General features: G+C 34.6%; 1 protein-coding gene across 1 annotated transcript; it reads left to right on the top strand.

Moving 5' to 3' along the window:
• Window positions 1–13526: 13526 nt before the first annotated feature.
• LOC107937882 (disease resistance protein RUN1) lies at window positions 13527–15958 on the top strand. The gene is made up of 2 exons (XM_041104981.1): window positions 13527–14289; window positions 14555–15958. The coding sequence occupies exons 1-2, from the start codon at window positions 13802–13804 to the stop codon at window positions 15702–15704; spliced, it is 1638 nt and encodes a 545-aa protein (XP_040960915.1). The 5' UTR covers window positions 13527–13801; the 3' UTR covers window positions 15705–15958.
• The last annotated feature ends 1573 nt before the right edge of the window (window positions 15959–17531 follow it).

Raw genomic sequence — 17531 nt, 5'->3', positions numbered from 1 at the left:
TCATTTACACTATCGCAACCAATCTTTCTCTCTTAGTTTTCTCTCTTCTCCCATTTGAGAATTCTTAAGGAATTCTATTTGTTTGTAATATTTTGGAGATAGTAAAGTTATCATCTGGTGTTAGTGCCCGAGGACGTAGGTATAATTTACCGAACCTCGTTAAAACTCTTATGTTCTTTTTGTCCTATTTTTCTTTCAATATTTGAGGGTATAATAGTAGTATTTAATTGTGCTATTAAATTACGTTAGAAGGAATATTCTGACTAAGGAAAGACTTGGTATTTAAGAGATCCTTGTGATCCACCTCTCTTCCCTGGGAATTGAACTTTGTGTGATTTTTTAGTACAATAATTTACACGCTTCCGACCCTATTGGAACAACAAGTGGTATCAGAGCCGAAGGTTAATCGTAGTATGCTCTGTGGTTGCAGTTTAAACTGATCTTCCACATCAGAAAAGATTTCCTTAGGTATATTGAAAGATTATGGAGAAAACGGTCGGTGTAGGAGCTTCAACATCGTCCATGTGGACAAGACCGACAATTGCAAATGCAAGATTGGCCGTGGAGATCTTTGATGGCACGGGCCATTTTGGTATGTGGCAAAGTGAGGTTCTAGATGCCCTTTTTCAGCAGGGTCTAGACATTGCCATTGATGAAGAGAAACTAGATGATGTACAGGAGAAAGATTGGAAGGCGATCAATCGGTTGGCATGTGGCACAATTTGATCATGCCTTTCTCGAGAGCAGAGGTATGCTTTTTCAAAGGAGACTTCTGCAAATAAGTTGTGGGTGGCATTTGAAGAAAATTTTTAAAGAAAAACAGTCAAAATAAGCTCCACTTGAAGAAAAGACTGTTTCGCTTCACATACGTCCCAAGTACCACAATGAATGATCACATCACCAAATTTAATCAGTTAGTCACTGATTAGCTGAATATGGATGAGACATTCAAAGATGAAGATTTGGCTTTGATGCTGTTGGGGTCACTTCCTGAGGAGTTTGAGTTCCTAGAAACTACTCTACTTCATGGCAGGAGTGATATATCTCTGAGCGAAGTCTGTGCGGCCTTATACAGTTATGAACAGAGAAAGAAGGACAAACAGAAAAACTCAATCAGAGATACAGAAGCTTTAGTAGTCCGAGGTCGTTCATACACTCGGAAGAAAACTCAAAAGGGGAGATCAAAGTCAAAGTCCAGACTCGGGAAAGATGAATGTGCTTTTTGTCATGAGAAAGGCCACTGGAAGAAAAATTGTCCAAAGCTGAAGAATAAGGGAAAAGCTGCTGTAGATGCTTGTGTTGCTAAGCATGATACTAGTGACTCTGAACTATCACTGGTTGCATCATCATCGTCGTTCCATTCAGATGAGTGGATATTGGATTTGGGTTGTACCTATCATATGTCCCCTAACCGGGAGTGGTTCTCTGATTTAGTTGAACTAAATGGAGTTGTTTATATGGGCAATGACAATGCCTGTAAAACTGTTGGGATAGGTTCAATCCAATTAAAGAATCAAGATGGATCAACCAGAGTTCTGACTGATGTTCGGTACGTGCCCAGTTTGAAGAAAAATCTCATCTCATTGGGAGCCTTGGAATCCAATGGTTCAGTTGTTACTATGAGAGATGGGATTTTGAAAGTGACATCTGGCGCACTTGTGATATTGAAGGGCATCAGGAAAAATAACTTGTATTACTACCAAGGTAGTACAGTTATTGGAGCAGTCGCTACAGCTTCCGGTAACAAAGAATTGGACTCAATGCAGTTGTGGCTTATGAAGTTGGGACATGCCAGCGAAAAATCCTTGCAAATTCTGGCAAAGCAAGGATTGTTGAAAGGTGCAAAGGCTTACAAATTAAAATTTTACGAGCATTGTGTTCTGGGAAAGCAAAAGAGAGTGAAATTCGGTACTGCTATCCATAATACAAAAGGTATTTTGGAATATGTTCACTCAGATGTGTGGGGGCCTTCCAAAACACCTTCATTGGGAGGAAAACACTACTTTGTTACTTTTGTTGATGACTTTTCCAGAAGAGTTTGGGTGTATACCATGAGAACTAAGGATGAAGTGCTTAGAGTTTTTCTTAAATGGAAAACTATGATCGAAAACCAGACTGGCAAGAAAATCAAGTGGCTTAGGACGGACAATGGAGGGGAATATAAAAGTGATCCGTTCTTCGATGTGTGCCAAGAGTATGGTATTGTTCGACACTTCACAGTTAGGGATACACCACAGCAGAATGGATTGGCAGAGCGTATGAATCGAACATTGCTGGAGAAAGTTCGATGTATGTTGTCCAATGCTGGGTTGGGCAAGCAATTTTGGGCTGAGGCTGTGACATACGCTGGCCATCTTGTTAATCGTTTGCCATCATTTGCATTAGAAAGAAAAACTCCTATGGAGGTATGGTCTGGAAAATTGGCTACAGATTATGATTCCTTACATGTGTTTGGATCCACTACATATTACCATGTGAAGGAGTCAAAGTTAGATCCGAGGGCAAAGAAAGCTCTCTTTATGGGAATCACTTCTGGAGTGAAGGGATTTCGTCTTTGGTGCTTAAGCACAAAGAAAATGATCTGTAGCAGAGATGTTACCTTTGATGAATCTGCCACATTGAAAAAGGTAGCAGATAAAGATATTCAGACGAGCAATACTCCACAGCAGGTGGAGTGTACTCCAAAACAGGTGGAGTTTGAGCAGATGGGGATTTGCCCAGTTAATAAGTCTAATTCTCCAGCCACAATGGAGGAATTAGAGGTTGAAGAGGTTCTGACCCAAGAACCACTAAGTACACCAGAACCAGTTGCAGTTGCAAGGCCACGGAGAGAAATTCGTAAACCTGCTCGATTTACTAATATGGTGGCCTACGCCCTTCCCGTTGTTGATGATATTCCTATCACTTATCAAGAAGCAATGCTAAGCTTAGAAAGTGATAAATGGAAAAGCGCCATGGACGAAGAAATGCAGTCTCTCCGGAAGAACAATACTTGGGAGTTGGCGCAATTACCGAAAGGTAAAAGGGCAATCGGATGCAAGTGGGTATTCGCAAAGAAAGATGGATCTCTTAGCAAGAAGGATATTCGCTACAAGGCAAGATTGGTAGCTAAAGGCTACGCTCAGAAGGAGGGAATTGGCTACAATGATGTATTTTCCCCTGTTGTGAAGCATTCCTCCATTAGAATTTTGTTGGCCTTGGTAGCACAGTTGAATTTGGAGCTAGCTCAACTTGATGTTAAGACGGCTTTCTTGCATGGTGAGTTAGAAGAGGAGATCTATATGACTCAGCCCGAAGGATACACAGATGCTGGTGGTAGAAATTGGGTTTGTAAGCTGAACAAATCGCTATATGGATTGAAGCAATCCCCGAGGCAGTGGTACAAGCGATTTGATAGCTTTATGAGAAGGCAGAAGTACACAAGAAGCAAATATGACAATTGTGTGTATTTGCAGAAGCTGCATGACGGATCTTTCATTTATCTACTCTTGTATGTTGATGATATGTTAATCGCTTCGAAGAGCCAAAAAGAGATAGATAAGCTGAAGGCTCAGTTGAATCAAGAGTTCGAGATGAAAGATCTAGGTGAGGCCAAGAAGATTCTCGGCATGGAGATAAGTAGAGATAGACAGAGAGGCAAGCTTTGTTTGAATCAGAAGCAATATCTGAAAAAGGTATTACAATGTTTTGGTGTAAATGAAAACACAAAACATGTAAGTACCCCACTTACTTCTCATTTGAAACTTAATGCTCAATTATCTCCGAAAACTGAAGAAGAAAGAGAATATATGGAAAAAGTCCCATATGCTAATGCAGTTGGGAGTTTGATGTATGCGATGGTGTGTACGAGGCCTGACATTTCACAAGCTGTTGGAGTTGTGAGCAGGTATATGCATGATCTTGGAAAAGGACATTGGCAAGCTGTGAAATGGATTCTACGGTATCTTCGAAAAACCGTAGATGTTGGTTTAATTTTTGAACAGGATGAAGCACTTGGTCAGTTTGTAGTTGGATATGTTGATTCTGACTTTGCTGGTGATTTAGATAAACGTCGTTCAACTACGGGGTATCTGTTTACTCTTGCGAAAGCGCCAATGAGTTGGAAGTCTACCTTACAGTCTACAGTAGCTGTGTCTACTACAGAGGCAGAATATATGGCAGTTACAGAAGCTGTTAAGGAGGCTATTTGGCTTAATGGATTGTTGAAAGACTTAGGAGTTGTTCAAAGTCACATAAGTTTATATTGTAACAGTCAGAGCGCTATTCATTTAGCGAAAAATCAAGTCTATCATTCAAGAACCAAGCATATCGATGTAAGATATCACTTTGTGCGGGAAGTCTTTGAAAAAGGAAAAATTCTACTTCAGAAGATTCCGATAGTAGATAATCCCGCAGATATGATAACCAAGGTGGTAACAACAATCAAGTTTAATCATTGTTTGAACTTGATTAACATCCTGAGAATTTGAGCACCTTTAGGTGCATGATGCTCGAGAGCGCATTTGGAGGCACTACAAAAGATAGCTTTATCGAATTTGGGGAGTTGAAGGAAGTATGTGAAGATGTGATTATCCTAATCAAATCTTCAAGGTGGAGATTGTTGAAAAGACAAATTAAAAGGGGTGTTGAAAAGTCAAAAAAATGGGAGGTGCAAGTGGTACCGAAAGAAAAAAATGGTAGGCAAGTTGTTTAAAGTTGAATGGGATAATTGCAATTTTGGTCCCTAATTTTTTAGGCCATTTGCAAGTTAGTCCCTGAACCTCAACTATAAATAGGCCTAACCATTTCTCATTTACACTATCCCAACCAATCTTTCTCTCTTAGTTTTCTCTCTTCTCCCATTTGAGAATTCTTAAGGAATTCTATTTGTTTGTAATATTTTGGAGATAGTAAAGTTATCATCTGGTGTTAGTGCCCGAGGACGTAGGTATAATTTACCGAACCTCGTTAAAACTCTTATGTTCTTTTTGTCCTATTTTTCTTTCAATATTTGAGGGTATAATAGTAGTATTTAATTGTGCTATTAAATTACGTTAGAAGGAATATTCTGACTAAGGAAAGACTTGGTATTTAAGAGATCCTTGTGATCCACCTCTCTTCCCTGGGAATTGAACTTTGTGTGATTTTTTAGTACAATAATTTACACGCTTCCGACCCTATTGGATATGAAATTGGATGGGGTTAAGGTGAATAGTCCCACTCCACCTTGCTTCATTGCCAACACTACTTGTCATTTTCCTCATATAATATATGAGAAAAGGAGAAAGGGGTTACTAATTTTTACTGCTTATGTAAAATTATTTAAAAAATGAGATAAGGTACGAATGTATAATCTTTCGCATATTTGACATAGCATTATTTTCCTTGCTTAATCATTGCCTACTCATTTTCTCCAAAAAGATCTAACAATGGCTTGTAAAATGACTTCATGTATTTTTGGAGTTGATCTATATAATCAGCATCCCACATGCAAAATCAATTAGAGAAAAGTTCAAAATCAAACATATTGAGTAATGTTTTTTATACATGATTACATGAACTAACTGAATCAACTTTCAAATTTAAAATTGTATCGTGTGAAGTTGCTAACCTTTGAATTGCATTCGAGAGGAGTTGAAGTTCTTCAAGTGTGCCATATGCGTCATATATGTCATCCATTATTGATGTCATGACCATTATTTTTGCTAATATCTCCCTAGCAAAAGAGTATTGTGGCTCAAAATCCACTCCCAGTGCCCAAAAGTAAGCTTCTACCAATCTATCTCGAACAAAAGGTAGTTTTGTAGGTAAGTCTAAACTTTTCCCCCACCTGAAACAAAACTCAAATTAGCCTATGTATTGTTCATCATTAGGTATCAGTTAGTCCTTTTAAATTAGGATAAACAATTAAAATATTGAATGTTGAAGGAGTAATATATTGCCTTGAAATCCTTGTGTGAAATTTGTAACAAGTTGAAATCCAACTCTGCAAACTTCAACAGTGTTTTGTTATGTGAAGCATCGTCTCGGTAAATGGAAATGAATCGCCTAGCCTCCAACCTTGGCAAGCCCTTGCGGATGGGTTGGTATAGAGCATGGGAGACTAAGGCTGAAAGGGGATATTCGATAGTGCCAGCAGCTTTGGCTAAACCTAGATGAGTGGTGGTGAAACCAAGAGCTTCTTCAAGTATATCTTCCCCATGCACACGTAAATGTGAAGCTTCATATAATTCTAGTAAGCCTTTCACATCACTTGTTAAGGACATGTTAAAGTTTCCTTCATCATCTTTGTACTTGTTGAACCATTCTACTCAACCCATTAAGATATTATTATATTAATCATTGTAATATAGATAAATTATATGTAAAATTTGAACTCTTGACAACAAAGTTTTGTAGGAAAAATAGAAATATAACACTTTTTTAGGCTTTGAACCAAAACTAGTATGGACTCGACCCACATTCCACGTTAGGTTAATTATTATTTGTGTCAAATTAAAGACTAAAAATTTGAATATTAAAATATACACTAGATCCCTATATACTTTTACATTTGAAATTTAGTCCTCTATTTTTATTTTTAGGAGCATAATTTTCTAGTTTTTGAATTTAAAAATTCAGGATTGATCGTTACCCTTGTTAAAATTTTTCTATTAAATTCTCTTGCGTGACATTTTTAATTTTTTTTAAAAAAATTCACTTGATAATCACGTAACTCGTTTAGTTGAAAAATTTTGTTAAAATTTTTCTATTAAATTCTCTTGCGTGACATTTTTATTTTTATTTTTAAAATTCACTTGATAATCACGTAACTCGTTTAGTTGAAAATCGAAAAACGTCTAGGATTCGCTTAACCAAAAACATAGGTATAATTTCGGTCTAAGGTTTACTGCTATAAATATCACAAACTGGGTCAGTTTTTAAAATTTTAATTTTTTACTGGGCAAGAAAACCATTTTCAAATTGGATTTTTTTTCCTACAATTAGGGTTCACTTTGTAATTGTTGAAAAGAGTACAAACTTTTAACTGAGCTAGGCTCCACAGACGTAGAGTAACTGAATTGCGTAATCATGTTCGTGTGTTTTTCTATTTTTCTCGTTTAGTGCCTAAAGAAGTGCCCACCAACTTAGGCACCAATTTCTTAGTGTCCTGTCTCTATTAGCAACACACTTCTTGCTAGCAATAGTAAATTTTTTCAAAACCATTTACATTTTTATTTCTTTATTAATACTTCATTAAATTTTGTTTTTCAAAAAAGTAATTGTTTATAAGGATGAGGATGAAATTAAATTTTGACGTCAACTAAAAATTATTTTTTGATATAATACCTAGAACTATTTATATTCCCTTCTTAACCCTGAAAAAGTAGAATGACACGCTTCAGCTTGCTTGAACCCACATCCTCCTACACTGGCAACAATGTCAATATCAACTTAAAACTTGAATACAAATTATTTATCACTTCACTTATGATTGAATTACATATAAAAATTGTTTTGTTTATAGTTTAGTTATATTTTTAAGTGATTGAGTTAATTTGGTATAATGACATATTTAGGCTTCCAACATTACAAAAAAAAAACAAATCTTTTTAGCCCTCTATTTAATTTTCTACCTCTTTAACCTTTGAACTTATTTTTTTTGTCAAATCACCCAAAATGGAATTTTTTAATCAAACATTTAATCTGTTGTCGTGGACATACACGTGGATGTCAAATCAATAATTAAATTTTTATTTTTTTGAATTTTGAATTTTAAAAATTTTATAATATATTTTTTTATTTTTACAAAAATTTTAAATAATCTCAATAGCTTTCTTCTTCTTTTTTAAATTTAAAAAATAATTAATAAGGCACTATGCGATTTGATTTTTACCGAATCCTACTCTTTAATTTCCAGATGTATAGGTAAATGTAGGATTTTCACATGCTGAGAAAGTTGTATAAATACGTCAACATAAGAGCTCTTTGCCTCACACCACTTCATCTCATTTCGTAGGGTTTCCAACATACATAGTTACTAGCTAACGAAATGTCTTCATCAAAGCTTCCTTCTTCAATTCATGGATCCATGTCCAACCAGAAGCGTCCCTCAACCAACTTTCATTCTAACATTTGGGGGGATATTTTCCTTTCATCTCCATCAACGGTAAAGAGTTTAGATACATGTGTGCCTGCGTGTAACTAAATACCTTTATTTTATAATCAGTTGTTAATCATGCCATGTCTAATATATTGTTTAACTTAAATCACGTATATACAAGTGTGTGCACATGAGCAAATATGTTTCATGTTTGTATTGATTTCGTATTGTGTAACATGTGATATAGTTTAGTTCATGGAAATCTTGTCCTACATTACAATTCTGCAGAATATTGATACAATCAAACGGTTGGGTATGAGTTACACAAAAAAGCGATGTGTTTTCTGCATTTAAGTCTTGAAAAAATATGATTGAAAAACAGACAGGAAAACAAATAAAATACCTCCGCAAAGATAATGGCTCAGAGTTCTGTTTTGATGAGTTTAATTAACTATGCAAGTCAGAAGGGATCGTGAGACACTTGACAGTTTGTCATACTCCACAGCAGAACAGCATTGCAGAACAAATGAACAAAATGGTCATGGAGAAGGTTCGATGTATGTTGTCAAATGCCAACTTACCAAAGTCGTTTTGGGCCAAAGCAACCTCTACTGCATGTTTTTTGATCAATCGATCTCCATCCATTTCCATTGAGAAAAAGACTCCACAAGAGGTATGGCTTGGTAATCCTGCTGATTATTCTGACTTAAAGATCTTTAGGTGTCGTACGTATGCTCATGTTAAGAATGGAAAATTAGAACCGAGATCCATTAAATGTGTTTTTCTTGGTTATAAAGCTAGTGTAAAAGGGTATAAGTTATGGTGTCCTAAAAATAGAAATGTTGTGATTAGTAGAAATGTTGTTTTTGATGAAACTACTATGCTACCTAACTTATCTCTCTTCCAATAAAGAAAATCAAAAGTAGGTGGAGCATCAGATTAATCCAGAATCTACAATAGAGTCGACTTTTCAAGCCAGTACAAAAATTTAGAATAAAGTTGCTTCTTCGCCATAATACTTTATTGCCAAAAACAAAAGTAGAAGAGAAATTAAACCCCCAAAGAAGTATGCCGAGGCTGATCTAGTTGCTTATGCTTTAAATGTGGTTGAAGATAGAGATGCAAACCAATAGCCATATAATTATTTTGAGGCGGTTAGCTGTGAAGACTTAGAAAATTGGATGTTTGCTATGCAAGAAGAGATGGAATCACTCCACAAAAACAAATCATGAGATCTTGTGAAACTTCCTAAAGATAAAAAGATTGTTCGTTGTAAATGGGTGTTTAAAAAGAATGAAGGGACTCTAGGAGTTGAAGAACCCATATATAAAACAAGGCTTGCTACAAAGGGTTACAGTCAAATTCCAGGAGTGGACTTCACAGATGTGTTCTCCCTAGTTATGAAGCATAGTTCGATTCAAGCTTTACTTGGTATTGTGGCTATGCATGATTTGGAGCTTGAACAGTTAGATGTAAAAACTGTATTTTTGCATAGAGAACTTGAGGAAGATACTTACATGCAACAACTAGAGGGTTTTATAGTCTCAAAAAAATGGGACTATGTTTGCTTGCTAAAAAAGTCCCTTTACAGTTTGAAACAGTCACCAAGACAGTGGTACAAAAAGTTTGATTTCTTTATGACTTCTCATGATTTCAAAAGAAGTAGCTATGACAGTTGTGTTTACTTTAAGAAAAACAATGATGTTTCTTTTGTGTATGTACTCCTTTATGTTGATGATAGGCTGATAGTAGCGAAAGAAAAATAAGAGATAAGAAAGGTCAAAGCCCAACTAAGTGAAAGATTTGAGATGAAAGATTTGGGACCAGCAAAGAAGATACTTGGTATAAAGATTCTCAGAGACAAAAAAGCAAGTAAATTGTACCTAAGTCAGAAGGGGAAAGTTCTTTGCAGGTTCAATATGTAGAGTGCTAAGCCTGTTAATACTCCTTTAGCAGCCCATTTCAGACTTTCATCAGTTTTGTCTCCACAATCATATGATGAGGTTGAGTACATGTCACATGTTCCATGCTCTAGTGCAGTGGGATCTCTCATGTATGCTATGGTTTGTTCACGTCCAGATTTATCATATGCAGTCAGTGAAGTTAGCAGATGCATGGCAAATCTAGATAAAGAACATTGGAAAGAAGTTCAATGGATTTTAAGATACTTACTAGGTACTACTGATGTTTGCTTACAGTTTGGAAGAACTAGATGTGGAGTCATTGGGTATGTTGGTGCTGATTTTGCTGGAGACCTTGATAGAAGAATATCTCCCACAGGTTATGTCTTTACAACCAGAGGTTGTGCAATCAGTTGGAAAGCCACTTTGCAAATTACAGTCATTTTGTCTACCACTGAAGTTGAGTACATGGCGATTATTGAGGCTTGTAAAGAAGCTATTTGGTTGAAGGGACTCTTTAGTGAACTCAATGAAGACCTTCAAATCAGTACAGTATTTTGTGACAATCAGAGTGCCATCTTCCTTACAAAAGATCAAATGTTTCATGAAAGAACAAAACACATTGATGTCCGGTATCATTTTGTTCATGATATTATTGCTCGTGGTGATATTGTTGTGAGCAAAATTAATACTCATGAAAATTCTACAGATATGATGACTAAGTCACTTCCTATAACCAAATTTGAGCATTGCTTAGACTTGGTTGGTGTTCATTGTTGAAGTTAAACCTGTAATGGGGTTTTATGAAAGAGGTGAAGAACTTGTTCGTTGAGAGTTTGCAATGAAGAACTTGTTCATTAAAAATTCGTGTCAAGGTGGAGATTATTAGAATTGAGTGACCTGAATTCTTATTTAAATAAAATACAATGGTAAAATAAAATAAAAGTAAAATTCATATAGAACTACACTTATTTTATTTTATTCTAGAATAAGGTTTTTAAACCTTATTAAACTCCATCTATTTGATATTAATTAGAATAAGGTGTTTCAATCTTACTACACTCTTATTAGAATATAGTTTTACAAGCCTATAAATAGACATAGTCTACTCCTCTTGTATTCATTCGAATTCGGCATAGTGTATTATCTTCTCCTCAGCCCGTGATTTTTTTCCGAAAGGGTTTCCACGTAAAATCTGTGTGTTCTTTATTTTTCTCTCTTTTTCTTTGTGACACATTGTCATTACCAATATTCTATTTTCACACTTGTATTGAAAAAAATATTGATATCAATCGAGCTAAAAATCAATCGACTATTAATTATTTTTTAGACATACTAATCTATTTTATGCACGTCTTTTATTTGATTTGAAGTATTCATTTTGGACATCTTTACTCAACATAGGATTTGGTAATATTCTTGAAATGTTATAACTAATTCTAAATTTTGAGTATGAACATGTTAAACACTAAACTCATATTCTACACATATCTCGAATTTGTAGAACATAATTTTTTATACCATTTAAATTGTTATTCATACAATTCATTCTTTTGTGCCTGATTGAAACTTGTAAAGTTTAATGGATTTTTTAATACATTTTATGTTATATGCATAATTTTTTTTTGCTCAACATTATATGTATGTATAAACTTACATCTATATTTTCTTTGTAGGTTCAACTTTGTAAAAAAAATGTGGAGAACGCTCGATTGCTGCTATTTCTCTAAATAGAACACCATTTCATTTTTATTGGGGAATATCACAATTGATACTTGTTTATATATTAAATGTGATATGTTTCCAATTTAGTCTATTAACTATATGCAAGTCGAGCATAGTATTAAACATGAATACTTACTAGGAAAAAAAAAAAGCATGACAATGTACCATTGGATGCCTGTAATGTGTTTTGGTGTGATTCAATCCCTGCTTTAATAGTATTTAAATAGCTTCCTTTTGTAGCTTATATATAGGTCCTTAGAATTACTTATACGGCTTTAATTCCTGCTAATAGAAGTATCATTTAAACTTGTTTGGACAAAAATTTTCACATTGTGCATTAATGGTTTTATACCTCATAGAACACTCATAAATAGTTTGACAAGTGTCTTCTAATGGAACCAACAATATCGTGGACTCACATCTAGTTCACGCCTAGCAAACCCATAGCTAGTCTATGGACCAGTAATTAGTCCTCGTATCACAACCTGATGAACTTTAGAACTATGCACCTCCACTAAGACAAATGAGGACTATGTGGAGACCCAGAGTAATTAATTGCTAGCTGTCCTAACATGTTTCATCCTAAGACATCATATCACCAGATATCAAATTAGACTTCCACATCAACAATCTTAGGAAACATAACTAAGTTTGTCCTCACTATAAAAGGGTCATGCAAACAACTCACGTAGGTCCACTCTTACATACTTCTCTCACTAAACCTCTGAACTACCTCCACGAGGCCAAAAATTCCTTCCAACATTTGCACTCCCTCCTTCATCAAACCAACATCTTCTTCCTTTTGTTCACCTCACTAGTTAACAATTGGTGCGGTGAGCGTGGACAAGCATGAAACATCCAGATCCTAATGATCCTCCTATTATTGAGTTTGACCTTGCCAATGATCAAGTTACAAACCTCATTGGTCAGAGTATCGAAGCAAATATGGAGCAAACTAAGAAATCAAACCAGGATCTAATGCATGTTGGTCAACAATATCCCCCACAAAATTAAAACCAACAAATTTCATACCATCAGTTTTACCAATACTCCTCCATGGTATTATAACCCCAAAAATTAAACACCATGTCGAAGCATCACCAATGGATCAAAGGTTCTAACATAATCAATCTGGTAGTCAGCAATATTTGGACATGCAGAAGAGAATAAGAGATATGGAGGAGCAAATGTCCTCTCAATAGAAGAAATATGAAGAACAGAAATTTATCCAGGAATAAATGGAAAGGCAAAGGCAGGCAGATAAGACATGATGAATCAGGAGCAAAATCTCAGGCGTGTTTAGCTACAAAAGTTTTCAACGTCCATGAAGGGAATTTATGGTTTTATTACTAAGCGCTGAAGTTTTATTTTGCAGGCATTTGCAAATTTAAGACAAATGAAGGGAGTAGTTTCCTGTTGCATTTTTATCAATGATGATGCTTCTCGAGATACAGAGGCGAATCTAGGGGATAGTAGGTTCCCTTCTCTTAAAATGAAAAGTTTTTCATTTAAGTTTTTTAAGATTTTTAAGATTTTAAATTAGTAAAAATAAAATTACACGTTGACCCTCCTAAAAATTACAATAATTTAATTTAATATTTTAAATATTATAAAAATATAAACTATTAAAATTATAAAATTATATTTTTACTATAATAAAAGTTGCAATTTAATTTTGTACCTTAAAAAAAAATTTCTACTTCTGCCCTGCCAGGGTTATCATCTCCAGAGCTGTTATCCATTGTAGAAATTCTGGACAAGCCGGTCGAAAAGGATGTGTCTCTGGAGATAGAAATCTTCCACGTGTGGATGCGAGTAGTTGGTTGTTTGGTAAACTTTTTAACCGGCCCATAAATTAATTCTACATAATTCTTAAATACGTAAAATACAAACCGCCCAACTTTTTAATTATTACGTAATTTCCATTTTGCCAACTCTCACCTTCTTGGATACTTCTTGGCAAGAACATCCATTGCTCATCTTTTGACCCCTAATTTCCGCCCCTATGCTCATATATATACTTACTCTTTCTAGTTTCTTTGTGGGTATCGGGCGATCTATTTTCTGATTTTGAACACCAGATTGAGATATCCATCTCCTTTCATACATCCTCATGTTGTCGTTACCGTCAACTTCTTCCTCCATTTCTAGAAAGAAATATGATGTTTTCTTGAGTTTTAGAGGTGAAGATACTCGCAACAACTTCACGGATCATCTTTATGATGCTCTAAAGAGGAGTGGGATCGCCACCTTCAGAGATGATCCAAAGCTGGAGGCTGGTGAAGAGATCGCACCTGAACTCTTCAATGCAATTCAGCAATCATGGTGCTCGGTAATCGTTTTTTCAAAAACCTATACCTTTTCAGGATGGTGCTTGGAGGAGCTTGCTGAGATTGTTCAACAAAAAAATGTAAACGGACATAAAGTATTTCCAATTTTCTACGATGTGGATCCATCCGATTTAAGAAAACAAAAAGGAAAAGTTGAAGAAGCCTTCGCCAAACACCAAGAGAGGTACAAGGAAGATACAGACAAGATCCAAAAGTGGCGAAATGCTTTGACTCAAGTAGCTAACATCAAAGGATGGCATTTACATAATAGGTATTTCTTTCTTTTCTTCTATATTTCCTAATTTTAATGACTAATTTTTTTTTGGATTGCATTTTTTTATATATAATTTTGTGTTTAATTGAGAATTCCCATATTTCAACTAAGCAGCAAGTTGTGTCATTTGATGCTATAACAGATCTTGCTGTCTTATTCTTGCTTTTTGTTTGCTTCCAACTATATTATATTTCATTATTCACTGAACTAAAAATGAAGAAGTGCATTTGAAATATAGCATCGAAATTTAATTTCATTGTAGGCATGAATCAGAGTTTATTGGAGACATTGTTAAGAAGATATCAGCAAATTTATGTCAGACATATCCAGTTCTTCATGATGAGTTGGTTGGAATTAGTTCACGTTTGGAGCAGTTGTATTCGAAAATAAATATTGGGGAAGACGATGTCCGCATTATAGGAATTTGTGGAATGGGTGGCATCGGTAAAACAACTCTTGCAAGGGTTGTTTACACTCAAATGTCACCTCATTTTGAAGGTAAAAGCTTTCTTGCTGATATTCGAGAAGTTTCAAACAACTGTGGACTTGTTTCTTTACAGAAACAACTTCTTTATCAAATCTTGCCAAATGAATGCTTCAATTTTTTCAATGTTCATGAAGGGAATGCCATAATTAGCCGCAGGTTGTCTAGCAAAAAAGTTCTTGTTGTTCTTGATGATGTTGATAATGTACAACACTTGAAATGCTTGGTTGGAAGGCGTGATTGGTTCAGTTTAGGTAGTAGGATCATTGTAACAACAAGAGATGAACATTTGCTCCAATCTTATCGAATCGATGATGTCTATAAGCCTACAACATTGAACACCAACGATGCACTAAGGCTTTTCAATTTGAAAGCTTTTGGTGGTGATACAACTCCAAAAGATGATTTCAATCAACTTTCTGAACATGTTGTACATTATGTTGATGGTCTCCCCTTAGCTCTTGAAGTTTTGGGTTCATTTTTGTGCGGTAGAGATATAGTTCAATTGAGAAGTGCAATTGAAAGACTTGAACAAGATTGTGACAGAGAAATTCTTGACACACTAAGAATCAGCTTTGATGGATTAGAAGAAAGGGAGAAGAATATATTTCTAGATATAGCATGTTTTTTCAATGGGGAGAAGAAAGATTTGGTAATGAAAGTATTGGATGATTGTGAGTTTTTCCCAGATATTGGAATTGATGTTCTCTTTAAGAAATCTCTCATAAAAGTCGATGATGACGACCGATATTTGTGGATGCATGCCTTGTTGCAAGAAATGGGAAGAAAAATTGTTGAAGAAAAATGTGTTAATGAACCTGGAAAACGTTGCAGATTGTGGAAGGAAAAGGATGTCCATCATGTTATAACAAAAAAAACGGTAAACCATTCAACAAAATTTACATACAAAATTTTCTTTTATCAATAAATGGTGTAAATCCTAAGCTTAGTCTAATTGCTTTATATATCGATCCTTAAGTGACATCGAGCAACTTTAAGATAATTTTCATTTGTTGATTATAAATATTAATAATGATTTGTAGTATAAATGTTTAATTTTATTGAATTACTCTCATTAGAATATATTTTATTTACTGTATTTCGACCAAAAGATTGCAATAATGTTGAACATGTATGTAAATTTTTAAAAGTTTTATTGTACAATTTAGAGCATTAGTTTTATCTTCTTAATTACTTTCAGGCTACTGAAGTGATTGAAGGCATGACTATCGACAATAAAAGGTAGGAAAAGAAACATATAAATTTATCAATATGTACTCCAAGTATATTGTTATTATTTTTTTGTAAAAATTCCAATAAAAAATAACAAGAAAAAGACCTTTTGACTTTGCTTGGTAGAGTAAACAGAAAGTTGAAAGACAATACATTTCCCTTCTCACTAGTATAAAATATTTATTTCTCCCCCTTTTTTTTCTTCTCACTTTCCTTCTTTACTAAGGACAATTCATCCTCATATCCCTTGACTTTTCCACTCAACCAAGTACACCCTTAAAGCTTACTTTTTTATGTTCTATTTATAAAATTTATATAGAAACACATTACTCTTTCAAAAGAAATTATAAAGAGATGTGTGTCATCGTCTTTGCTAATGTTAATGGTTTATATTTGATGTAATGAAAATCTATATCAATGAACCAGGTTATAACATGTCATTATAAGTTTTTAAAAATAAATTTAGGTCATGCCACCATTTGGTTCACTGGGAATGTATAGAACTATACATCAGTGCACCAAACATAAATCAAAATATTAGTTCTAGATTTTTTAAGCTTAGGTAATTAAAGGTCGAATATAAGTGTTCTAATATGTTAATCATATCTCAATACCATATTCAGATATGCAATAGATATAAGTGCTAGATATGGATACTTAAAAAAGCAATATCGATCCAGCATGGCTTTTAGATATTGAATGTTTTTGTATATTCTGAAGCTTATTTTTGTTTTGCTCGTGGTTATTAGGGAATCAAGTAAGATGCTCAATTGAGTATCGACACCTTCTCGAAGATGAAAAAATTGAGATTGCTCAAAGTGCTTTGTGTCTCAAATTGTGATGATATCAAATATCTTTCTAATGAACTACGACTTTTAGATTGGACAGGATATCCTTTAAGATACTTGCCTTCAAGCTTTCAACCGGAAAACCTTGTCGCACTTCTTTTACCATATAGTCACATTGAACAACTATGGAAGGGAAATAGAGTAAGAATTAACTCATCGTTTTAGCTTATTTTAATATAAATGATTAAACTTTGGTTAAGGTAAAGAATACAAAAATTAGCATTATTATGTTTTCTGTCTAATTATTTATGGTCTTCAACAGCCCTTGTATAAGTTGAAAATAATGAACCTCAAAGGGTCCCAAAATCTGATCAAGATACCAGACTTCACAACAGCATCAAATCTTGAAGTTTTGATTTTGGAAGGTTGTACCAAATTAGTGGATGTTCATCCATCAATCGGAGTGCTTAACAGCCTTAAACTTTTGAATTTAAGAGATTGCAAAAGTCTTAGGAATCTTCCAACCAAAATTGGAATGGAATCTCTTGAAACATTAATTCTTTCGGGTTGCTCAAGTCTTGTAAGGTTTCCGGAGATTGATAGAAAAATGGAACGTCTAAAAACTCTAGATCTTCTGGTTGTTATAGAGTGAAAATTGTCAGAGAATTTGCAGCAAGCAAAGTTACGACCAAATTTGTCTTCTCTCAAGGTAATCGTAGAAGAAGGAAGAATCC

The sequence above is a fragment of the Gossypium hirsutum genome, chromosome D11, assembly GCF_007990345.1.
Source record: "Gossypium hirsutum isolate 1008001.06 chromosome D11, Gossypium_hirsutum_v2.1, whole genome shotgun sequence".
Lineage (NCBI taxonomy): Eukaryota > Viridiplantae > Streptophyta > Magnoliopsida > Malvales > Malvaceae > Gossypium > Gossypium hirsutum.
This window is presented reverse-complemented; position numbering and strand designations above follow the sequence as displayed.